This window comes from Gymnodraco acuticeps, unplaced genomic scaffold (genome assembly GCF_902827175.1).
Source record: "Gymnodraco acuticeps unplaced genomic scaffold, fGymAcu1.1, whole genome shotgun sequence".
NCBI lineage: Eukaryota > Metazoa > Chordata > Actinopteri > Perciformes > Bathydraconidae > Gymnodraco > Gymnodraco acuticeps.
The window spans coordinates 1193049-1219574 of NW_022989890.1; the positions used below are offsets into that span (position 1 = coordinate 1193049).

Genomic DNA, 26526 nt, shown 5'->3' on the forward strand with positions numbered 1-26526 from the left:
CAAACCCCCACATTGCGTGTGTGTCGTGAACATTTTGGAGCCTCTGGAAAGGGAAAGAAGAATAAATAAAGTGGGTCTGTGTGCTGACAGGATGGGACTAAGGGAGGGAATGTCGCGCGTGAGAGATATCTGATTTTGGGGCCAGTGTGCCGGCGTTTTTTTCAAATCCGTGCCCCGTGAGATTTTGTCGAATAACGGGAGAGCTGCTCATTTGCTGCCGGTATGTGAGCGACTTCACAGACTGAAGGTAATAAAAAAAAACCCGGCTCGGTGTTTGCTCCTGCTTTCTGTTTCCTCTCTCTCTCTCTTTATCCCTTTGCATCAATTTGATGCTGCGTGAGGCTGCTGGGCGATGATGCATCAGTGGGCTCTGACTGTGTGAATACGCATCATAGGAAGTCTATTTCCCATTGCTCGGATTGGATTCCTCGGAAATGTAAATTCGAGCAGTTTTTTATTTTTTTTGCTGACCCACCTTGCGACAAAAAAACAAATTATGACTTATTTCGACGCGAGGTGCGAGGATGCCTGTAGCTGTGGTTGTGTCATTGCTGCGGCACACTCCGGAGCTCCTCGGCTCAAGACACACAACCTCAGCTGAAGAGAAGACAGAGATCCATCAAGTGTGTTACCAGCCAACATAAACTATAGGAGCGCGTGCATGTATGTGCGAGGAGGCCGTGTTGCTGACACTCTCGAGGGAGGCTTCACTCAGGTTTTTTAGGGGGTTCCCAAGAACTGCCACATCCCCAAATCCGTCTGAGGACTGCTGTGAGCTTACAAGCCGCCTGATGGTTTTTGGAAAGCAGCCCTAATGCATCTTGTGAGTGTGAAAATTCAAAGAGCCCTTTTGCCAGGTTTGCATCCCCAGACAGGAGACAGTACAGATGGTAACTCTGTGTGTGTCATGTTAGAGGCTGGACTCTTGCCTGCACCCTCCAACTCTCAGCCGAAATCTCTGCCCTGCCCTGTCTGAGCCCTTTTTGTATGAGTGTCAGTGCTTCGCCAGAACAATCAACACCAACAGTGTGTGTTACTACCCCTGCCCTCTTCCCTAAATCAAAAATAAAGAGCCCCCGGAAACCTGGGTCAGGATGCAGGTGTCTTTCGCGTGCACTGAGCACAACCTCAAGAGTCGCAGTGAGGACCGGCTCTGTGGCCTTCGCACTGCTCCACCTCCTGGAGGAAGCAGTGGAGGAGGAGGAGGCGGTGGAGGAGGAGGTAGTGGACAAGGGAGTAATGGCAATTACATGTCTCAAGGCACGGTCAAGACCAGGGAGGGTCCCGGGTCGCGCCAGGCTCCACACGGCCATGCCCACATGAAGGAGTCCATCGGGCGCCACACCAGCATGAAGTACAGGTGAGTATGGAGATAAGGAGCCCCGGGGGTGAAGGGTTAATCCACTGTCACACTGGTTTTAATTTCTCTATGATAATCATGGCATTCTGACCCCCAAGATTATCCCACAGGTAGTAGATTATCATAATGAGCATCAGTGGCAAATCCAGGGACGAGGTGATTCCATCTGCACATCATGAAGCTCCACCAACCAGCTTTCTATTTCTATTTATATCCATCTATTTGCTGAGATGTGAGGTGAATTTAAGGCTAGCTTGAATTTTCACCAATATGCATCTGGTGCATATTTTGCAGGCTGCCTAAATGCAGAACATCCATTAGCGAGGATGTAAAGCACCTCATCAAGTGCACATTCAGCAGTGATTTCACTGACATCATAAGAAATGGCATTAACGCCTGAAAATGCTTGCTCTGATAGATGTAAAAATGCTTATACAATGCATACCGAACAGCTATAACGTTATCACAGTGTAACAGGCATTACGCATATATATAGGAGCATTTGCCATAGGCTTGGGTGCTTTATGTTAATTTTGCCCTGGCTTCTTGCTCTTTACCACAGATGAATGTGCCTCCAACAATAACAGCTTTCCTTAATGCACCACCACCACCAGAGCTTTTTATGGAGGTTTAAAAAGCATTAAGGTTTCATAAAATAGTGGTGCAGCATGATATGCACAGAATACTGCTGTAACGGTTGCACATATACCTGAAGTCATAATGTAGGAGGAAAACAGACCAGACAAACAGCAAAGGAAATAATGTTGGTTCTTCTCTTTTAGTATATGATTAAGATCCTTGAAGGATCAGAGCTTCAGTTTGGACAGTTGTTCATGCAGCCTCTACTTACACCGCAGTGGATTTATATAAAAATGCATATAGAAACACACTGGAATATATAGGACCTCTGTATGCTACGTTTCCTTCCGTTGTAAAACTCAATAACTGAAGGTTTTGAATGACTCGATATCCTTGTAAACAGGGTGATTGAATTGCCACCTTTCTTCAGTTTTCATTAAATAGGATGTCTAAAACGGGAATGAAGCACAAGATGAAACCTGGATACCTCCACTACGGATTTATCTTCCTAGAGAATTGCATCTTCTGATTTGGTTTCTTCTCATGCTCCGTCTCTGCTACAGTGTCACTAGCAGGGTGTGCAGCAGCACAATAAGTCTATACAGCATTATGGCCAACTCCAGTTGCCAGTGGCAACACCCCAGGCATTGCCTTTAGTTTGTGCCTGTCTTATTTCCTAATCAGTCAGAACTGCTGTCTCTTATCAGCCCTTCTCTGTAAACCGAGTCCTCTGAAAGCCCACCGCCCGGCCGCAGACTGTGTTTGTGGCGGCACAGCAGTCGGACATTCTCCATTTCCCACTGCTGTCACACCACACTGAGGTCAGGGAGGAACCAGGATCTGCATTAAACATGTACGCTGTGATGAGTCGGTGTGTCCGTGACGAGAGGAAACAACGGAGATATCTTGACACGATGGACTGAGGCCTTATGAACATCACATTAGAGCAGAAGTCAACAGTTAAAAAAATCTGATCTCCAGATGGTCGATCATGTTGCAACTATCTGGCCTGCTTGTGTGCATTGTTTTAATTCCCCTGCCATCACATTAACCTGAATATTCATAACTCGCGGACAGTAGCACCTGCTGCCAGTTCTCTATCCAATGAGCCTTTGCTGCCCCCTCTGTTTGAATATCTCTATCTCCCCTTTTTCATCCAAGTCTTTAAAAAGGCAACTTCAAAAGGAAAGATGTGTGTATGTGTGTGTGTGTCTGTGTATGTGTGTGTGTGTGTGTGTGTGTGTGTGTGTGTGTGTGTGTGTGTAGTTCATCAGGGTAGTAAAAAGGTGACAAATGTGTTATCAGCGTGAAAAACAGACACATGGCTACTGACAGATTTCACAAATTCCCATTTCCATACAACTATTTTTACACATTATGTGTTATGCATTTAACATACAGTACTATCTCAAAATAACTGGGTTAATTAAGTATTATGATTATAGTGTGATTAAAATAACTGTGTAACATTAATTCCAACATCAGCTCATTTTAATATATTTTTTATTTCAAAATAAAATCCTTAAGCACATAGTTATAATAGCAAAAAACAGCAGCCATTGTCTTTTAGTTTTTTCGAGACCTGTGCAGGTGAGTCTCGGCTGTCACTCAGAAAATTGTCAGTTTCTATGGTAACAAGGCCTCCTCTTTTCTTCTCTCCGAATGCAACCCGGTAAGCAGGTCAGGTACACCTCCAGGAAAGATTTATCTGCCACTGTTTCTGACTTTTCCTCATATATTTTTGTATTGCCATGACCTCGGGGCACATTGTATCAGTTGGAGGCAGCTGGATGCATCTATCTTAATGCATGATTGAGAGGGAAAACATTTAAGTAGAGTCTTAAAATAGTATAAACAAACATTGTTCATGAGGGTTTCAGAACATTGCACGGTCTAAAACAAGAGACAGGGAGCTATTGGCATCATTTTCATTATCATTTAAGCTCATAAAATTATGTTTGGGAAATACTTAGCAGAGAATGAGATGATAATATCATTACCACTCTAAGCAAGAGATGATCAATCTTTTCTTGTGACTAATTCTCACACATTTGGACACAGCTACTTACGGCCCGTCCACACAGCAGCGTTAAAAAATCTTCCAACGCTTCTGCCCATTCACTTTGAATGGGGTGACGTCACGTTGCCTCGCTTTTCGCCGAACTGCATTGTGGGGAAGCAAAGCGAAGATTTCCAGGATTTCCAGGATTCAAAAGTTGAGCAATGTTCAACTTTTGAAGCTGAGGTGGAAGCGTCAGCCAATCAAATCCCGTTTATGCAAATCTGACAGTACAAGCGCTAGCCAATCAAACCGCGTGTAAGCTGGGAGACATACCGCAGTTCAGACATTCCCTATGACAGGGTTATATATCACATACAATGACAATAATACCTCCTCAGTTGCATTTCTAACTCTAGAACAATGCTTAGACTATTTGCATTTCTATCAGGATTCTACGTGTCATGACATTGAGCCATTCAGAGAAGTGCTGTGCTCTAATAGAGTACACTTGAACAGTGAGTTTTGAAAGCCTGAACTCTCAGTAACTGATGGAGTAACGGTCAAGTTGATGAACAGGATGAACACCCCTGTCAAGTTGTGGACACATGGTGGCTACGCGTGCAGTGTCTGGTTAAAAAGGGTCTGTTTGTAAGGGGCCCGTTGCTTGGCCTTCAGTATTGCTGCTAGCTGGTTGTGAGAATCGCTCATTCAGATTTAATATTCCACATTGAGAGAAATACACTTGCAAAGACCTAATTGCAACCCTTTTAAATGTTAGAGTATAACACGTCATTTGGGTGCGAAACCTCACACAAACGTCGACAGAGAGCAGTCTGTACCCATCATGCTGTTTGGCGGTGTATCAGTGAGTCTTGGTAGCTTTCCAAAACACCACACATTGCACAAAACGCACAGCTGAAAAATATGTCCCATAGATCTCAAGAGCTCGCGCTGGCCAATGGACATCCAGCAGTGATGGGACCAAGTCATTATTTTGCAAGTCACAAGTCAAGACTGACAGTCCCAAAGTCCTAAACTTTAAATGTTGAATCCTAAAAGTCAACAATATGCCCTTCCATAATGTTGCACGTATCTCATACTGCCATTTAGTTTTGTTGTCAACTTTCAACTGTTTTTGTCTGCATACAAAAATGATCTTTGGTATTATTTCATCCAATTGGTGCTTCGTAACAAAACATTGTTCTTCATGATTTCCTCTGCAATTGAATGCTTTTGAGTTGATTTAAACAAAGTGGATCAGGGGAATTAAGAATCGAATTGCCGGGGATATATAGCATTAGCTTAACAGGAAATTAAGTGAAATAAATTGATTTGTTGAACGTTTCTTAAAAACACACTTTTTAATCTCTGGGTGTGGGGGAAGTATTTCCGAGTCAAGTGGCTCAAGTGCAGGTGGAGTCACAAGTTACCGTTATGCAGGTTCAAGTGGAGTTGCAGGTCTTTTTAGATTTTGTCATTTCAAGTCTGAAGATATCAAATGTGTGTCTTGAGTCTGGCTCAAGTCCAGGTCATGTTACTCAAGTCCACACCTCTCATCCTCAGCAATACATTACATTTCAATTACATTACATGTCACTTGTTAGATGCTTTTATCCAAAGCGACTTACATACTCAATACTGTGGGAAATCCCCACAGGAGCAATTTGGGGTGAAGTGTCTCAGGGACACAACGACATGCTGACTGCAGTGGGGTTCGAACCTGTGCTCCCCTGACTCGAACACCAACGCACTAATCCACATGCCTCCGTGTACAACTGCCAATTATGAATTCATATAAATACCAAAATGGTTGTGGTGAAAATACAAAAAGCAAACATATAAACTCCATTTAGTCTGATTACATAAAACCAGCCTAAGATTTTTTAATTTGCAGCTTCAGTTTGTTAATGTGATCTCTTACCTGGTTTCAGAGTTGCCTCATACAGTCTCAGTCAGAGCTGTGGAAAAGGGTTAACAGAGAAACATATTCTCAGTTTTATAAAACCCTAAGGCTGCCTTAATGAATACCAAACAGTGATCAAATATTGACTTCACAGAGTGGAGTTGTGATGAATGATAATAAAGTGATAACTAAATGCTTTGGCCTCGTTTTGTTATCAGGGAAAACAATCATTGGAAACAAATGGTTTGTGTGGCAGGGAGGATAAAGAGGCAGCGCTGCAACGACCTTGACCTTTACATTTTCTCTCGCTGGGATTTTTTATTTTCCAGTTGACCGAGCAGATTAGTGACATCACTTTGAAAATGTTAGGTAAAGGTTCACTGTATATTCCCTAGCTTGATTTTAAAGAGGACATATTGTGCTCATTTTCAGGTTCATATTTGTATGTAGTGTCTCTACTGTGACATGTGTACATGCTTTAATGTTAAAAAATCTCTTTATTTTTCTCATGCTGCCACCTCTTTTCACCCTCTGTCTGAAACCAGAGCCCAGTCTGCTCTGATTGGTTAGCTGGCCGGCTCTGTTGTGAAGTCTCACCCTTTAGCCTATAATGTACAATGTGTTGGAGCGCTAGCCAAAAGAGGCACAAGTGTCTTGGCTCCTAATTAAATCTGTTTTTTGCTGAGAAGTGGCAAACATCTGGCTATTTTTTTTTTATCCGACACCTAGTGTTAATATGTGTTAACAGGTTGCTAAATGTTATAATTATAAAACATGGAATTGTGCCATACTCTATTTGTACAGCTCCGGATTGGAGACGTTAAATAGACTGCACTTATAAACCGATAATTGCTGGGTCAGTGTTGTTTGTGACTTACACTTGTCAATATTTGCCTGTGGACTGAAGTGCTGGCAGCATCGAGTGACATAATCAGGGCTGGAAAATCCACGTCACGTCCTGTGAAAAAAAAAAACTGTCAGAGTCTGATATGGTCTATTGGCAGAGTGTCGTCATTGCATGTCATTATGTAAGAGCAGGAACACAGCTAAATGAAAGAATCACAGAAAAGTCTCAAAAACTATACAAATATATATTCTAAATGTAAGATCTTTTTGTTTTAAAAATCTTCTTAATTGACCCATTATATTTAAATGTCTTGAACATGGACATGCATTTTAAAAGCAATTTTAGTTTGTCTACTCAAAGTTTACTAGCTAATTTACAGAAACACACAAGAACCTAAGTACTCTGGGGGACAGCATGATGCTCAAAAACATCTTAGTCTTACATTGCCATTTTCATGAGCACATTGACATTGGGACTTTTCAAACACTAAATGTCTTTAATAAACTATTATTTTTACGTTTTTAAACGATTCAAAGTTATCTAGGTTTTTGAGACATTTCTGTATTATTTCAAACACATAATCTGCTAAATGAATGCAGTCCATTCACACAAACATAAAATGCTGCTCAATAAAATGGACATCAAATTTCAGTTGTCACAAGTAACATAACCCACATTAAAGGGGAGCATCTGACTGTGTGTGTCTTTGTCTCACTTGCTCCGCTCACGGCATGTGTATTTTATAATTAGGACAGACCTACTTTCAAAACTGTTTTAACATAAATCAATTAAAAAAACATTACATTACATGAACATTCTGTTGTTTAGCCTAATTCATTAATAATATGTGAAAGAGAAATTAGAGCACTGGCCGAATTACACTGGCTTCTTGTCCCGTAGAGATATAGACACAACAACACCACATGTGTTTTCTCACTTATAGTGGTGTAGCAGCACGTGATTCTTTCCACAATCTGAGATATCTATTTTATAAATAAACGGAATCTAGTTTGTGCTGCTGAAAGCTTTGACAAATATAGAAGAGGGATACCATGTCCTTGAACTCACTTTCTATCGAGTCCTTGGTCCCTTTTAACAGTTATTTGGATTATCTAGTAACAAGGACACACACAAAAAAGAAGAAGGAATTTGTCAGTGCTTTGAGCACCGAGAAAAAAGAATTTAATTATCCACCAATGTACAGTATTGAGGCAGAATAAGAATTGTTCTGAACGGGCAAAAAGAAGGTAATTTTGGTGAACTGACCCTTAAAAAACCCTGAAGCGGTTTATTAAGCCTTATTGAAAGAGAACAGACAGTCCAGCATCTTTCCACAGTTTGTGCTCAGAAAAGGTGAGAAGAAGCACACACACACACACACACACACACACACACACACACACACACACACCACACACACACACACACACACACACACACACACACACACACACACACACACACACACACACACACACACACACACACACACACACACACACACCACACACACACACACACACACACACACACACACACCCACACACACACCCACACACACACACACACACACACACACACACACACACACACACACACACAAACCATGTATACATCACTTCAGGGGACATTACATTGACTTACATGCATTTCCTGGAGACTTATCCTAACCTTAACCATAACCAACACATGCCTAACCCTAACCCTTAACCTTACACTTACCCTAAACCTAACCAAGTCTTCACCCTAAAATGAATGACTCCCCTCATGGGGACCTCCAATTTGTCCCCATAAGGGAGGCGAGTCCCCACACGTGACTGTGTAGACAGATTTAGGTCCCCACAAGTATAGTAATGCTAGACCACACACACACACACACACACACACACACACACACACACACACACACACACACACACACACACACACACACACACACACACACACACACACACACACACACACACTGAGGGGTGTGTTATTCGTAGGTGTTCTTCCCTTCGGAGAAAAGCCTGCTCAGCATGTGTGTGGCATTTTATGACAACTGCAGAAAAAAAAACCCTCAACCATTTGCACCTAGCCGTCTGTACAGTGTCTTCCTCAGCGTCAAGTGGAAACTATGAATGTCAGCACAGGTTAAAATGCTGACTATGACTACACCATGACGGAGCACCTTTTCTCTCCCCTCACACGCAATGTGGGGGTTTGCGAGATGCTCTCTCTCTCTCTCTCTCTCTCTCTCTCTCTCTCCTCTCTCTCTCTCTCTCTCTCTCTCTCTCTCTCTCTCTCTCTCTCTCTCTCTCATTAACAATGTATGCCCAATTCAACCTTGTTTAGAGTTCATGATGTATGGAAGGAGAAAAAAACATTAAACAGTAAACAAGGGAAGGCCTACTTATAAAGTAGTGTTTCTGTGTGGACTATTCACTTGTGCATTCATGCGTGACCGTATGAATATTTGTGCCGAAGCTGGAGTGTAATTCCCCCGGAGCGTGAACGTTCGCGTGAGAGCATTGGACCACTGACGCCTCACAGTATAGATCTTGTTGTTGTCTTTGCATAAAGCCTGCCAAATCAATGTCAACATTTGATATAGGTTGAGTGCCGGTACTTGCGCATGTATCTGTGTGTGTAAGAGTGTGTGTGTGAGAGAGAGAGAATGTCGTGAGGGAGATAGTGAGAGGAAAGAGAGAGCATGTGTCTCTCTCCAGACTCACTGATAGTAATGTAGCAGACTGCAGCACTGCAGAGAGCGGTGGAGTTGAGAGCAGGGGGGGAGGGGGGGGCAGTTGTCACACAGAGCAACAATGACATCCTCCATTGCCCAGAAACAAAATAAAAAAGGTGTTTTATGGTGCATACTGCATAGCAATCATGAAACTCACCCACTAACGCACGCTGGTGTCTCTGTTGCTCCTGTAACGATGCACCAACATGTTAAGCTGTCAGCTCTGTGCTCTGTTTTTTTATGCTATGCTAATTGAAACAGAAAAAAACATGCGTTTGTAACAGTTGTGGATGCTACCGGATGCTTGACATTAACACAATGCTGAGTCATGTTGTAGCTGCATTTTTTATTTGTCACATTTAAAATGTGTAATATAACACATTTTGTTTTTCATCATGGTGCTCTTGTGTGAGGAAGGTGGTGAACACAGTTGGGTCTAGGCCAGGGATGGGCAACTTTGATGGTGGTGGGGGCCAAATAATTGATATACTGGCCACCAGGGGGCCGCAGATTCACTTGGAACACACACAAATTCCATGTATTGTATGTAATTATTAACAAATATACTAAGTCTGACATCTTCATTGACATTTTACAATCTTTCAGGGAACATCCTCTAATAAGCCCACTAAACAAATATCAGTTCACAGAAATGTTATTTAATTTTTACAAGTGGCATGTTAACAGGTTATTTTTAAACTATTGGAAAGCACGGAAAATGTGTGTGCATTGAGATTAACCATTAAGATGACATAAACATGAAGTCATGAACACTAACCCAGACATTAGTTGTCTAACTTGAACCTAAGACACTTGTAGCCTGTCTCTGCATTCCCCTTATTCCACAATAAGGGGAATGACGTAACTAGGAGTCTAGTGGACGGTATCAATACTAAAAAAAAATCAAAATAATTTGCCGCCATCGCCCTGGTCTAGGCTATAATGAAATCAAATGTACTACCACTGCAATATCCACGTGCTAAATAATGAGCTTTTCCAACCCAGTCTCATAAATAAACGTGTAATAACTACGTTGGTCCACAACGTAGGTCAGGACATAGTATTTCTACAAAAACGCCTCTGAAATTGTAAGATCCCTACGTTTTTTTTCACCATTCATTCCAATGGCTGGGCGTCTATGTCACGTGATCTTCACATTTCTCCCTGCAGAAAAAAAAAACATGGCCGTTTTATTCTCGGTGTAAAATGCCTATTTTAAAGTTAGTTTGGCCATTAAAATGCGTTTTGATGTAATTTGATGCGAGAAATATGAGTTGTTATTTCAGATTATGTGTGCAGTGGATGTACATGATCTTTAGTTTGCTAGTTATTACGAAGATTACTTCAGGAAATTGTGTCGATACAACGTTTTCATTGTTACCAAGGTGGTTGCTAGGGACGCTGCTATCGATATTATTTCTGTTATGTTGTGTAACAGTTTAATGGTGTAATCTTTATTGCTACCCCCTTCCCCATCAATGTATAGTGTTGGTCCACAACGCAAACGTATTAGTTTAACAAAATCCGCATCTAAAATTGTGGCATAGATACGTTATTTTCCCCTGTGCAATTCCATTCTCACATCTCACATCACATCGTCATAAACAAATACCGGAAACAGACCGAAAACACTTTATTCCGAGTGTGCTTGCTTTTCTCTTTGGAGGTCATCACATAACGGCATTGTAATACACGGTTCGGCTGCATTAAATATTACATATCTGCCGTAGTTCTCTATTTATAGACCCCTGATGAGAAGACTTCTAGACAAACATGAGGAACTCTCGCCAACACTGAAAACGTGACATGGATCATAAATATATCAGCAATTAAACAACATCTTACATTTCTTTTCACACAATACGTCTCCTTGCAGTATCAACACTAATTCGGCTGACTTTTATATTTGATCCAATTGGTAGATAGGCTGTATTTACACCATAAAGGTGCACAGATGATATAAAGGGACACCTAGTGGTTAAAGCATGTTATTGAATTTCATTATTTTTATTATTAGATATTAATAGGATCCCTATAAAGTATATTCATTACTCGTTATTCTCTACTAATAGTTAATTAAAGACTGTATATAATGACTATTTTGCACATCCCTTTCAAGATTTCAAGATGTTCTAAGGTTTATTGACATATCATATACACAAACAGTGTAGTTATGCAATGAATGAAACACTTTGTGTATACCTCCAGCAATGTTAACTATGTTGAAGCACTTATTTTAACTGATATTATACATATGTATTATACTCTTATATAAGATGTATGTAGATAGTATAAGAAATGTGCAGAATACGACAGTTTAATGGTGGAGGTACACATATTGATAGATGTCTTGTAAGGCACTGTTGAGGAACCTGCGACCAAAGTTTTTTCATCTCCGGCCTTGTCAGGTATTGAACATTCAATAAATAAAGAACACAGAATTATTAAATATAAAACACAGAATTTGTGTGATTATACTAAATGATTTACAAATAAACACCACTGCATATTTACAACTGTTACACATGCTGATGTAACGTAAATGTTTCCAACTTGGGATCAATAAAATATATCTTATCTTAAGATGATCGATGGCTACTGCCATATTTGCAAAATGTGCCTCTGAACCTTGACAAGTGCATGTTTCAGGCTCATCAATTAACAACAGGAGGGGTCACAGACATAAGACCAGCTGTTAAATAAAGCTCTTCTGACCTTAGCTGGCATGTGGGTAATGCTGCCCAATATGGGCACAAGCAATTTTCACCCATTTATTAATTATATGTTTTACATTTGAGTGTTTCCTATCCCCTAAACCTCCAGGGATGTACATAGTTTAATACTGGCCACTTCTTATTATGGGAAATACGAAAACGTCTTTTAAAACTACAACTCCCAGTAGAGGAGTGCCATAGAGCATGTTGCGAAATACAATAGCCAGCATGTGTAGTTCTGGGGACGGGGTGGGGGAGGGGGGGACGGGGTGGACCCGTTCAAATCCAGTTGTGGACAGTCTGCCGTGGTTCCATCCCATTTCAAGTGCTGTTCGACACTCTCCAATCACAGAGCTTGAGGACTATCACGGGGTTTGTCAAGCGAAGCGGAGAGAATACTTACTTCCGGGTGTAATATTCTGTAAAGCAAATGAGCTGCTCCGACTCTCGGTCCTGACGGACTCCAACTTGTGTTTATTAATCAAACAAATAAATAAACATAAGGATAGTTATGTGTTATTGTTGAGTAAATGGAGAATTGCACAGGGGAAAATACCATATCTATGCCACAATTTTAGATGCGGATTTTGTTAAACTAATACGTTTGCGCTGTGGACCAACACTATACATTGACGGGGAAGGGGGTAGCAATAAAGATAACACCATTAAACAGTTACACAACATCAGTGGCGTTTTTATATGTACAAAAATGGTGGGGCACAAAAAACTTAGATGTCTATAGCTTCTGCAGTGAGGTTCATGGCTGGTGAGGCACTGGCACTGACTCTTCAGGTTTACAAATATTATATTTTGACCTAAATCAAAATATAATATTATTTTCAAAAGCTTTTTTTGTCAGACAGTTCAACAAAAGGATACCCACAAAATGTAATTTTATCATTTAAATATTGAATTGTTCTCTCTTAGTAAGATCCCATTTTCAATAAAATTGCAGTCTTACCTTGACTTGAAGATTAAGTCCATTTGCCTATCCTTCTGGACAAAAATCTCTATTACTTTTTTGTAAAAGTCCTCCTTATGTTCTTGTAGTTTCAAAAGTCTATCATAAATCTAATCTAATCAATAGATTTATGATTAGAAAATTATAAAAGTAGGGTAGACATGTGGATATTATCCGGCTGAACAAAACGTGCATTTATCTAACAGCTACGTTTCCCACAGACCTTATTTGGAGCTATTTTCTAAAATCCTATGGAGAAATCTCATTGCTTTTTTGTCGAGGGAAGCCATGCGCAGCTTACTTCCGGGTTTTAGGACGCCTCACTGCAGGGTTGCATTCCAATAGTCCATTTAGCTTAGGAACCTTCCTAACGGAGTGAAATGACCCGGAAGTACGTCACTGGCAGCCATGATAAGTGCCGTTCCAATTCTCCAAATGAAAGGAAAGGAGGTTTCAAACTTCCTTTATAACCTCCTTTAGCTTAGGAACCACTGGACCTCCCTAACTGAAAGGAGAGGAGAAAATGCTGCCCCACAATGCATTGCAGCCGCAGCATTTGCCGTCACTCAACAGTCGGCCGTTCACGGAAACAACCGATTATGACCGAGAAATGATATCATGAAAGTTACGGTGCTTATTAAGCATTTTAAAACGTATGTGGTAAGTTGCCAAAGTGCTTTGTTTTGAACGTTCATCAGTATTATAATCAAAAAGAGAAATATGAACGTTAGTTTTTACTGAAATGATCAAATAAAGTCAACATTGATAGATGTTAAGGACTAACGTTTATAATAAATACATTTGTATTGATTTTAAGATATTTTCATACAATCATACGTATTGGGATCATTTGTATTAATGTGGACCGGAGGGAGAGGGTGACGAGCATAAGTTTCACTTTCCTTTTTTATTTCAATTCCAACTTTGGTCATGAAGAATATGTTTCTCTGTTGTCCACGTTCATAAAGCATAAAGCAACACCATCAGAGCACGGTGCATAGTCTCTAGATGAGTTTACAGTAGTCCCTCGTTCTTATTAAACATCCATGTTGTAGTCCGCTGTATAGAAAACTGTAGTTTCCATAGTTTCCCCACAGCAGCAGACGCACATTCATGACGTCCGCTGGTGCATCATAAACACGTCGGATAGTGAAAGTGCATTCGGATTCTCTAAAGTACCGCGGTCTCTTCTCCTAAGTCCTTTTGAATTCTCCTATCCACTATCCCTTAACCCTGTGACGTTTCACTCAGAGGTCAAGGAATAGGAGATAGGGTTAGAATTTAGGAGCTGATTTTTGGATTATCGGAACGCAACCCAGCTCTCTCGTCTCCTCTTCACACACACCACACTTTTCGCGGCACACGTACTTACAGCCAATCAGCTCTGAATGCTGTGAGATGACGTATGGTGGGGATGGCAGCTCACTGCCCCTATGGTCATTTTTCTTCTGCCACACACATTAAATAGGAACATATTCTGAGGATGCGCAGTGTAGTTTTTACAGTCACCGTTCACTTAGACAGAGAGAGGGAGGGGCAGGATCGGGTTTTGTCCCACATGGCTCTAAACAGCTCAATAGGCACACACTGTAGACACTAATTAGAAGAACACAGACTAAAACAGCAATGTACAGACGAATCAGATGATTAAACATGATCTTAAAATATATTTTATAATTTATTTTTTGCATTTTGTTATAATCATTATTTGTAATACTTTCTGCTGACACTAGGTGGGGATAGTGCCCCTAATGACCAGTCGCCACTGCACAATATAACAGAAATAATATCGATAGCAGCAACCCTAGCAACCACCTTGGTGACAATGAAAACGTTGTATAGACACAATTTCCTGAAGTAATCTTCGTAATAACTAGCAAACTAAAGATCATGTGCATCCACTGCACACATAATCTGAAATAACAACTCATATTTCTCGCATCAAATGACATCAAAACGCATTTTGATTTTTTAAGCCACAAAATTGTCGTTTATAGCCTCTCGTGTCCACTGTATTTATCTCGCAGGGGATTTTGAGTTAAAAGCTGCTATCATTGACACATTTCAATGCTTTCTGTTTTGTTTTTAAGCTGAGGATGGCTGTTTCAACTAGCAGGGAATATTTTGGGGTTACTGTTTTTTGGTCCAATCTTGTCAAATGATGCAAGAAACATTTTTTATTGAACCTCCCCCTGACTGAGGATGAGGCAAGAAGGCACAATTTGATGGATGTCACCAAAAAATACCAGTAAAGGAGAACAAATAATCCAACAAATATTTAAATGTTTGATTTGAAAAAGCATCTGAAGTGTGTTTTTCCCATGTGCCTCATTTATATTTACTCCCAGTGTTCAAAGCGACTCTCAGCGTGTGAGAACAGGCCGAGCTGCCATTGGTTGACAAACGAGACGAGAGACATATTACCATACAAGGAATCATCACCATCAAACGCCACTGACAGTTTCTCCCTCAGTGAAACAATCCCGACCTTCCACCTGTGTGCTATTTTGACAGAGTTTAAAAGGAATGACAGGAACAATAAGCGTCTCCCACCCACAACAATGACGCCCCCACAAACACGCACACTATGGGGCACAAGTGCTTACATATGCAGGAATCTAAAAATAGCTTTAGGTCGAGCATTAAAAATAGACCAGAGAAAATAAAAGCAGGACTTGTTCGAGTGAGTCTAAATGCTCTGACAGTCTGTCTTCCTGCATTTGGCTATTTGTGGCAGACGTAGGCAGGCAACGAGGGGAGAGGCGCTGGATGAAAAGACGGCAAGTTGCTGCAGTTCTTCTCCAGCTGCCTCCCCAGCTAATTAGAATGGGGGAGAGCGCGCAGAGGAGCAGAGCGAGCGCTAAGCCCACATCACTCTCTGCTGTACATGCTCCTGTGGTCAGAAATGCAGCTCTCAGTGCTCACCCTTCAAACTCAGCTGTCTGGATAATCAGATGTGGCACGCTGGGTAATTGAGTCCTCTTAATGCTTATGGAACATTTTGGGCCGTTTACAGTCCACACAAAAGAAGCGTTCGCCTCTCTGAGATGAGCTCGGCTCCGTCCAGCTGTTTCTCTGACCCACTGCGAGACACACTGATCTGTTAACATACGAAAGGATGAAAGGTCAATTGTTCAGAGATAATTAGAGCCACGCTGTAATTTAACCACGGGCGAGAAAGACTTTCACTCAGCAGCTGTATGAAGTCCAGGATCACTGTGAAAATCATTAACATTTAGCATTCATGTATTACATCCTGAATTATTAATTCATTTGTTATGTCTTTGTGTTCTCATGCTTCATGTGAAAATAAAAAATGTTATTGAGTTTTTTAATTATCTTTCTAGTATTTTCAGTACGATAGTGACAAACAGCACCAAACCAAAATGATTCATTAGTGGCCCTATAGTGCAAATGTTAGGTTCATATTTGTACTTTGTGTCTCTACTGTGACTTGTTAACATGCTTTAATGTTCAAAAAGCTCTTTATTTTTCTCATACTGCCTGTGCTGCAGCCCCTCTTTTCATCCTTGTCTGAAACTAGAGCCCAGTCTGCTCTGATTGGTTAGCTGGCCGGCTCTGTTGTGATTGGTCAACCGCTTAGAGATGAGCTCTAGCCAATAGAAGTGCTAGTGTTACATAGTGATGTCATTATGTTACCGAAGTAGATAAACAAGTCCAATATGGTGGATCATATATTTTAAAGATAACCATATGTTTGGTCTTTAAAATCCCAAATTGGTGGTGACATGTAAATGTATTGGAGTAAAAATAACAATATATGCCTCTTAAATGCAGTACATATAGCATAAATGGCAAAAAGTAAGTACCTCAGATGAAAACTGGGTGTGGCTCCTGTCACTCACTCACATCAGTGTACTGTATGATGGGATCTCACCTGCGAGTGTTTGTGCAATCATATTTTGAAATAACCTCACATCATATCATCATCTTTTCTTTATTCCTTCACAGGAACCTGGGGAAGTCAGGCCTTCGTGTTTCTTGCCTCGGGTTAGGTGAGTTGGTTTGATGCAGGATATTATTCATCTCTGTTTCCTCCGCCTCAAACTAAACAGACGTGTGTCTCTCCTCCCCCTCAGGCACCTGGGTGACGTTTGGATCTCAGATCTCTGATGAGGTGAGGGCTCTGCCGCACGATACGGCAATACTTTATTGTGAGATCAAGTCTGACATTTTTTTCCACAGCAGCTCCATTTGTAACATCAACAAAGACACATAAGGACAAGATGCATTTACAATAACATTACAACCACTGAAGACAATATGTTCAAGACCCTTTAACGTACATTGAGATGTACAAAAGGATGCTTCAGTCCAACCTTATTAAATCGCTGTCTCTCTATTTGTATGATAAGTCCATTCCCCAGGACCTGTGCTCATATTGCATTTGTGGACAACACTACAACTCTCAGTGTTTGTAATCATACAAATATTTCTAAATCCCACATCTGAAACAAAAGTATCTTGGTGAGATATTAGATATCGTCTCTACTATATTAACCTCGCTGCATCGTGTCCTTCACGGACGACCTCTGTGTAATTGAACATTTGCCCACCGCCTACGTCTCACAGTCTCATATTTTCTGTTTTCGCAGATGGCCGAGAACCTGATGACCATGGCCTATGAGAACGGAGTGAATTTGTTTGACACGGCAGAGGTGTACGCCTCAGGAAGGTCAGGCTTCACTCCTTCCTCCAAGCATCGATTTTACCTTTACAGTTTTCTTTTAACTGTATTTGTAGGTGTCTTCATGTCTTCTGATGCTCATTGAGTCCAGTTTGCAGACGCCCTGTATGATCTGGATTCAGCATCAACTTATCTCAGTTAATTATGTGTTTCTCCACAGAGCGGAGATCACTCTAGGGATTATTATCAAGAAGAAAGGATGGAGGTGATTTTACTAATTTTTTCAAACTGACTTCGGAGCATGTGAAAAGCTTTATTATGATTACTATTTTTCTTTAATTCTTCATAATCCGCTTGCTTTTTAAATACACTGCTTGCCCAAATGTGTTTTGTTGCTGTTGACAATTGGCTACCATTAAATTATCTCAAGGGAAATTCATACTTTTTAAACAAATGAGGAGTTTAAGCCTCAGAAAGACTAGAAAAGGATTAAAATGTTATAGCACGTGAACATAAACACTGGGGGCTGATTTGCCTGGCTGCCAATCCTCGAGATACCTGGGGAAAAATACAAGGATGAATAAAAGTCAAACTTGAAATCAAGAATATGCAATCTATCAATAGTAGTCAACATAGTCTTTTTATAGCAAATAGAGAAAGGACATTCTGACTCTTGCACACTGTATTGATATATTAACTGTCCTCCTAACCCTCCTGTTTTACTACCAGGCGTTCAAGTTTCGTCATCACAACAAAGATCTATTGGGGAGGCCAGTAAGTAAAACTCTAAAAGAGTATGTGCTTTCTTTTGTCTAATATAAGTTATTGTTTTAATTTATGCTCTCAATAAAACATCAGTAACTTGTGTTTTCATTCATCCACAGAGCAGAGACAGAGAGAGGACTCTCAAGAAAGCACATTATTGAAGGTAAAATGACACATTTTTAGAGTAAATTTACTTTTAAAATCAGAAAAAGGATCAATTCAGTTTTGTGTATTATTACTACATTTATTTTAATTTTATTTAAGTTCAATTTAGAGACTTTACTATAACTGTATGACATTTCTCCGAGAGTGCGTTAATTCTACCCCTCAGCGAACCCTGAGTTGTGATTAGTCATTTGCTGTAATCTTTGAGTGTGCGCTCAGTTCAAGCCACTCCATGTCACAATGAATACATCAACATAAGAATAAAATATGATTCATAACAGCCGAAGTACAAACAAGTATGGTCCTTTGCAGCATATCAAAATGGTGTACTGGTAGATAAAGTGCATGACTTTAGCATTAAGAGTGTTGAAGAATGGAAATGCAGATTGAAATCATATGAGCTTGGATGTTTCCGTGGACCAGGAAAGGAAAGAGATTAATTTTCTGTATAAAGAAAATCTCAAGGTCACCAGGACTGTCTTTCCGGCCACTTAACTCGTTCCTCCTCCTACAAAATAATTCTCAAAAAGACTAAGTGCCTACTGGCCTTGTACACAACAACTTCTTTGTGTATGTTGCAATTGAAGTAGCCCTAGGGCGGCCATTTACCAAGGACCTGAATATCTCGTCATTGTGATGATGTTTTTTATTTGAGGCCATTGCGTACTTGAATATGTGCAAGGACAGTGCTCATATTTGGACTTCCTATTCTAATACTATTAACTCGTGACTTCAACCTCTTCATTATATTGGCAACATACCCCAAGGACACATTTGAGTAGAAGAAAAAGACAGCATTACCTTTCATATCCCACTGTAAAATAATATAGGTTTAACTTGAGTAACGCGCTGTTGCACATTGTAGTAAATCAGGAATCTTGCATAGATGCCGATGGATTACTACCACGCTGACTTGGTTTTAGCCATGCTAACGATGTGGCTCTATGGACGGCATTTTTGCTCTGTCTTTCCCCCAGACAGCTCCAGAATGATTTATCTCAGCAGCAGCTTTTGGATGGATTGCATTCAATTGTTGACAGTCATGGTGGAATAGCCCATGAATCCTTATGCATTTCCTTTCACTCTTCATCAAGGGAAATCAACAGGTCAAGTTTTGGACCATATCTGCAGGACTAATGACATTTTCATTGGCTACATGATATTTTCACAATATAAATCAACATTGTATACATGGTGAACAGTATACCAGCATTCTGATGTTAGCATTTAGCTTAGTGAAGCCTTTCAGAGTCGCTAGCTAGGCTGTTTTTGATGATAATGTCTGATCTGTGACCATTTCTAATGACAGGTTTGAGAGGATCCTTATCAAGACTACAGCTAGAATACGTGGATATCGTTTTTGCCAACAGAAACGATGTGAACAGTCCGATGGAGGGTCAGTGACACGTTTGAAATCATTATTCTTGTTTGATGCGATCAATTGCCTTAAATGATCAGGAGAGTGTGATGTAAATATGATGCTTTATACTGTTATTCACAGAGATAGTACGGGCCATGACGTTCGTAATAAACCAGGGTATGGCCATGTACTGGGGAACCTCACGCTGGAGTGCCATGGAAATCATGGTAAATGCAGATCTCACACTTTACACACCGTCAGGTTATGGCAGGGGTGTCCAAACTTTTTTCACAGAGGGCCACATACAGAAACATATATGAAGGGGGGGGCCACTCACTAGAGATGAGGTATATTGCCTCATGAGTTAAGTTATAAGTTAGCAAAATCAATCAAATTGTGCTTAATATTTGAATATGCTTTAAGAAAAACAACAGCCTACATCTAGCTCTCATTTAATTTGTTAGCAGTTCATTCCTTAAAACAGGAGCCCCAGGTTGATTATCATAAGAGGAAATGGGAAGGGTTTATTTCAAGCGTGTTATGAAAGTAAGTTATTGGGCTTTTTTCTTATCAACTTAGATTTGATAGAAAATGTTTTCAACTTTTGTTGACTGAATTTGTTTGAAAAAGTGGGCTTCTTAACACATGAATACTACTGTGTAATATCCGTTTTCATCTATATTTAAGAAGTACAAGACAAGCACAAGTTTCATTTGTGGGCCATACTCCATTATACTTTTTTAATTTGCTAAGGGCCGATTCAAAATGACCCACGGGCTGCATTTGGACCCCGGGCCGTAGTTTGGACACCCCTGGGTTATGTCATAAAATGCTCACAATTAACCTTTTTGTTTTGCTTTCTTTGGCAACAGGAGGCTTACTCAGTGGCACGCCAGTTCAACCTGATACCGCCTGTGTGTGAGCAGGCGGAGTATCACTACTTCCAGAGGGATAAGGTGGAGGTGCAGCTTCCTGAGCTCTACCACAAGATCGGTCAGACTCTCACCAGTCTCGCAGCATTTATTTATCTTTATTTCTTGTTATTTAAGGTTCACCCTGTATCATTTCAATCTCTTCCCCTCTCCCAGGTGTTGGAGCCATGACCTGGTCTCCCCTAGCTTGTGGATTAATCACAGGGAAGTACAGCGATGGTGTGCCCGAGTGCTCCAGAGCAGCAATGAAGGTCAGTTTGATTTGACTGGCCCTCCCTTGGGATTTCTCTCACTAGAAATCAGCTTCGAGGTAATTCTCTCCCTGATTAGTGGGGGAATTGAAGTGTGAAATCAGTACTGTATCAACGCTTGTCTCCATTTTCCTCCCGGTGAAGGGATACCAGTGGCTGAAGGAGCGAGTGAACAGCGAGGAGGGCCGCAGGCAGCTCGCTAAAATCAAGGAGCTCCATCTACTGGCCGACAGACTGGGCTGCACCGCGGCTCAGTTAGCCATCGGTACGACCAGAAAATATCTACCAGAGCCTTGCTTTCTTACTGTTGTGTGACTGGAGGTTATTGTAAACTTTCTCAGATTTACTTTTTTTTCCCAATTTTAAATCTTTTCCATGGTACAAAATGATTGATTCAAATGTTTGTTCAAGTGCATTCATTGATTGTGTTAAGAGAGATTAGGCAACAGTTTTAGTGCTTTACATACATTTTTCCTGTCTGACAGTGGGCATCCACTATATTGGTCAGTTGCAATTACAACATTACTTTTTCCCATTTTTCCGTTTAATCATCAGTGTCTATTTTTCAGTCCACTAATCGATCATTTCATTTAAAAGACAAATCTGGAAAAGAAGGTTTCTCCACAAAGAATTTCTGCAAAAGCACCACTTTCTTGAGATGTGCTCAAAAAAGGTATTCAGCATGGAATAAAACAAGGACAATTACTTATTGACTTAATAAATCTTAGTCCACTATTTAACTAATAGGGCAGTTAATTTTTATTTTTGTGTGAATGTGAATTTGTCCAGAATGAATGCTTGCCTGTCTACTATAAAATGTACTGATTTAGGTAGTAGCCCAAAGTGTATCTGATCAGACCTCTTACTGTTTGGGTATACAGGTTGAATTTGTCCATTTGTTATGCTTTATCTCTTTTGTACAGCTTGGTGTCTGCGCAGTGAGGGAGTCAGCTCAGTTCTTCTGGGTGTTTCTAATACAGACCAACTACTTGAGAACCTGGGTGCACTACGGGTATTACTTTTCTTTTTTCCTTCCATATTTAAATATCTAACATGAAAAACAGAGTATGAAATATAATGTCTTACTTGCTCTGTGAAAAAAAACAAAACTTCATTGCCTTCTTCCTCCTTGCAGATCCTATCCCAAATGACCCCACAAACCATCGCTGAGATTGATGGCCTGCTGGGAAACAAGCCACACTCAAAGAAGGAGTTGCGCGCTTGAAGATGCAAAACTGAGTGACAGTTTATGTTTTTTCGAAAAGATGAAGAAGACAATGACATTGGGAAACATCTATTTTTGCTCTGCTGTATACTCAACAACTTGCATGTCCTCAGCAACATTATGCTTCCAGTATGTGCGCATATCCATTTTGCGCAGTACATTGTATCATGTATACAAAAAAATAAGATCTCTCAATTGTGAAAAAAAACGGTCATATATTGCTCACTGCCGTGTAAGACTGATTATTTTTCCAGAGGTCCATCCACAGAGACAACGAAAGGCTGAAAGATTTGACTCTTGTTAATCAATTGTTCTTAAATAGAAACAAACACCTATGTGCTGAGATGCAACTTTAAAGCGTGAATGGTGCTTTCATTAGACATGTGAGTCTCCTCCCCTCGCAGCTGCCTGTTAATCTGTATGTTTATTACCCAGCATTCAGAGAGCCAAAGGTTAGTACTCATGTGTCTAGCCTGACGTTTCCCATAGTGTGCATGTGACTGGTCTGCCACGCCCACTGCTTCACAGGGTTGGGAACAAGGGATTACTTGTCAAGAAAAAAAACTAGAAACAGATCACATGCTTTTTCAAAATCTGGAAAGTGATGTATTACTTTGAAATGACCAAATATTTGTTAGGCATTCTGCAATGATTTTGGCAACCAGCTAAAATGAATAGATTACACTGCAACGGTGACTGATTTTTGGATTGGAGTCTAAAATTGTCAGTAGTGAATGAGATTTTGAAAGTAACTTTCCCAACCCTGATGCTTTCTCAGCAGTCTTTTTGCCTCTTCTGTTTGTAAACTGTGCGCATGTCCCTTTAAGAGAGAATATCCCTAACACAGGGTGTAAATGTGGCATGGCTTTTATGGCTTATGTAGATCTGCAGTGCCCTTAAGCCATTTTTTTTTACTCTAAATGGTCTGGCAGTTTGATCCAGGATCTGTCCTGACGGGCACTCTTGCTTTAAAGACTCTCTTCAGTCTGCAGTCACGGCCGTGTGTCTACGTATAATCTTTGTATTGTCCTCAACTGTATCAAAAACATGTTGGCATCACTTCCAACTATGTCGTTCTTGTGAAGAGCATCCTTGTTCCAAAATCAGAGGTTTGAGGCAGTTGGACTTTTCGGGAAGGTCACTAAGCATCTGACGCAAAGATTTGGACACACTGTGTTAAAATAGTAGTTTTCAAATGATAGGACATATGAAAAGGCTGAGTTTATCACATGTGATAATATTATTGCCACAGTTCACTTGGGGTAAGATTTAGCAAATGTAACTTTTTTTTGGTGGAAGCCTAAAAATATAGCTTCTCTGGGAGTTTTCTCTCTCTGTATATCATTTGTTCCCTTGAGCCTTGCTCCCATGCACAACTGGTTTTTCTAATGTGCATTTTATGTCCTTTCCTTTTAGTTTTGTATTTAGTTCAATTCTTTGTAATGTGAAGGAGGCGGATTTGTTCCTTTTGTGATTCTCCCATGAAAGCAGCACCAATCTCCAGAGCGGGGTGCGTGTGTTTTGATACATGATGTTGTTTCAGTTGGTACAAGGTGACATTGTACTGTAAATAGGCTTATCTGTTTGAGATGGCGAGATAAAGGTTAAATATATGAATCATGGAAGAATGTTCTGAAGGAGCGGCTGAAGCGTGGCTGTGATGATGTTCAGTTGGACCGGGTGTAGCTTCCAGTGTACATAGATACTTCAATCAAACCTTGAAAATGTAACACTGCCTGAATGACTTATATTTTGTCTTGCAACAAAGAGAAAACAAAACAGAGAAGACACAACTCATTCTGAATGTATCATGTCTGTTGCTCAAACCTTTTCTCATCTGAAGGGACAAAGCACATGTTTGAAAGGTATATTTCTTATTGTGTCTGCAGCACCCGTAACATAACAACCGGCAGAGCTGTCGTGCACAGAAGGACTCGGACAAAGGTTATCCGTACAAAAGCTTCCTGCACACGCACACCACACAGAGTCAAAATGTGAATAGAAAGTTAAATAAGATTTTGTATTCACTATTCATCACCTAAAGAAATAGTGTGTATAGCTATAATGTTAGTCAGCTACCATTTGAAATAAACAGTTTATTTGTGCACATGCAGGAATGTTAATTTATCAGCATATAAACAACCTATCCCAAAGACTCTAAATAAAGCACATTACCCACAATGCCCTTAGTTTTAGGATTACATTTGCAACTTCCATTAAAAAGATACCATGTGCTAGGATGATCTTTCTCAACCTTTAATCGCTCAGATTCAAAATGTTTTTGCAGCAGCTCCGTGAACTGCTATTTCCTCATTTTATAAATCTCTGCACTCATAACTTGAACAAGCAAACAGATAGATAGATAGATTCAACTTATTGTCATTACACAGTACAGGTACCATGTAACAAAACGGTTTCTCTGCATTTCACCCATCCTAGTGTTCGGAGCAGTGGGCTGCCATTATGTACGGCGCCCGGGGAGCAGTGTAGGGAACGGTGCCTTGCTCAGGGACAAACAGAGACAGATAACTACATTGAACCCTGAACAGGTTTGGTTGCTTTATTTCTACAGCTAGTGAAGCTCTGAATGCACCTTTTGGTCGGCTTCCTGGTGTTAGGCAAATCAAAACATTGATTATCTCGGGGGCTCTGCAAAAACGAGAACTACAAGGAGCTACTTGTGAAATCTCCCACAGACTACTGTTTGTGTAAATGAATACATAGATTAAACCGTTATCTTAATATAACTGCATGTTTCTCATTCTGGCTGTTACAAACTTTTAGCTTTCTTGTATATTATTTTGTGACAAACAGCTTTGTTTTACAGACTCCCTCATTATACTGTATGTTTAACAAGGGCTGAAACATACTAAATATCTGATGGCAACATTGAATTGTTTACCATGTGGACATATATTCATATACAGAGCATATAGGCAGGTACCACATGTGTCTGACACATATACATACAGTAGGATATATTTCGAAGAATGGTGAGTTGGTTATTAAGAAATAAAAAAAATTCTAATTAACAAGGATTTCCTAACTATCAAGTTGGATAAAATTAAAACTTGACCTGCAATTAACTCTTCCTAAAAAAAGGCAAGAACTACCAAACCATACAATATCTTCCCTGCTTTAGAAAATCAAAATGGTACTCAAACTGTAAACTAAATGGACTCCTCCATAATGTCCCTCGGGCCCCTGAGTCATTCAAATGGATGTTACAGGAACAATGTGAGAGCTGTGAGTCCAGCGCTGATCTGTGCCGAGTCCATTGGGACAACACATGCTCACCACAAACACAAAACATCTGCCAGCCTCTCGTTTCTCGACTCCCAAATGTCATCGGAGTGATAAAGGTAACTATTATGTGTTTATCACCGAGAGCCACCCTCTGATAAAGATTATCATATGTGCTGTAAAATATTGGATTTGTCACCGCCAACGCTGTCTGAGATAAACAGGTTTCACTGCATGATTCATTTTTTTCTGGAGAAGCTGTTGGGACAAGGTGATGGAAAACAGTGAGAAAGGATGAAGCTGGCCACATATCAGATTTACAAGCCCCAACATTGAATGAATACAGTTTCTTGCCTAGTTGTTGCTTTTATACCAGTTCATTGATCATTTGAATGCAGACCGTATCTGCTGCTGTGTACCAAAGGGTGCATACTGTATGTCTCATTACAACTATAGTATTGAAATGAAGCAGGCCAATCTGTCAGTATGAGTTGAGTGCTCACACTCAGTGAAGTTCAGGTATTTTATTCCTCTGAGCTGTCCTATCGCCTCGATTGTTGTCGAAAAACACTTAAACACACACATCAGTGAGTCACTCCATCGCACTGGTTGACCATCCTGCTTAATACTTGGTGAAATAATCCAGAGCTGAAAATAGTCCCAGAGATCCGCAGCATTTACTTCTGTTTGAGGAACGTTTGATAGTGTCCAGCTGTTCCACTTGATTGAACTTACTAAGCCTTAAAAATGTAACTATGTGTTCATGGCCTGTTATGTTTAATAAACGTCTTCAGTAGGAGCACATGATGTCTGGAGGGGGTAAAACAGTAACATTTAATAGTA

The 26526-nt window shown here is 40.4% G+C and overlaps 1 protein-coding gene across 1 annotated transcript; it reads left to right on the forward strand.

Annotated features, from left to right (window-relative positions):
- Positions 1-25187, forward strand: LOC117535880 (voltage-gated potassium channel subunit beta-3). The gene is made up of 14 exons (XM_034200513.1): positions 1-1360; positions 17067-17110; positions 17195-17232; positions 17711-17790; positions 17963-18007; positions 18472-18516; positions 18627-18670; positions 19982-20068; positions 20174-20259; positions 20905-21025; positions 21121-21215; positions 21360-21480; positions 22139-22227; positions 22351-25187. The coding sequence occupies exons 1-14, from the start codon at positions 1095-1097 to the stop codon at positions 22438-22440; spliced, it is 1251 nt and encodes a 416-aa protein (XP_034056404.1). The 5' UTR covers positions 1-1094; the 3' UTR covers positions 22441-25187.
- Positions 25188-26526: the final 1339 nt, after the last annotated feature.

Coding starts and splice junctions, on each gene's coding strand:
- LOC117535880 (XM_034200513.1), top strand. CDS start 1,095: ATGCAGGTGTCTTTCGCGTGCACTGAGCACAACCTCAAGAGTCGCAGT. Junction 20,069..20,173: donor TGTGAACAGTCCGATGGAGG/GTCAGTGACACG, acceptor TGTTATTCACAG/AGATAGTACGGGCCATGACG. Junction 21,481..22,138: donor CGCGGCTCAGTTAGCCATCG/GTACGACCAGAA, acceptor TCTTTTGTACAG/CTTGGTGTCTGCGCAGTGAG.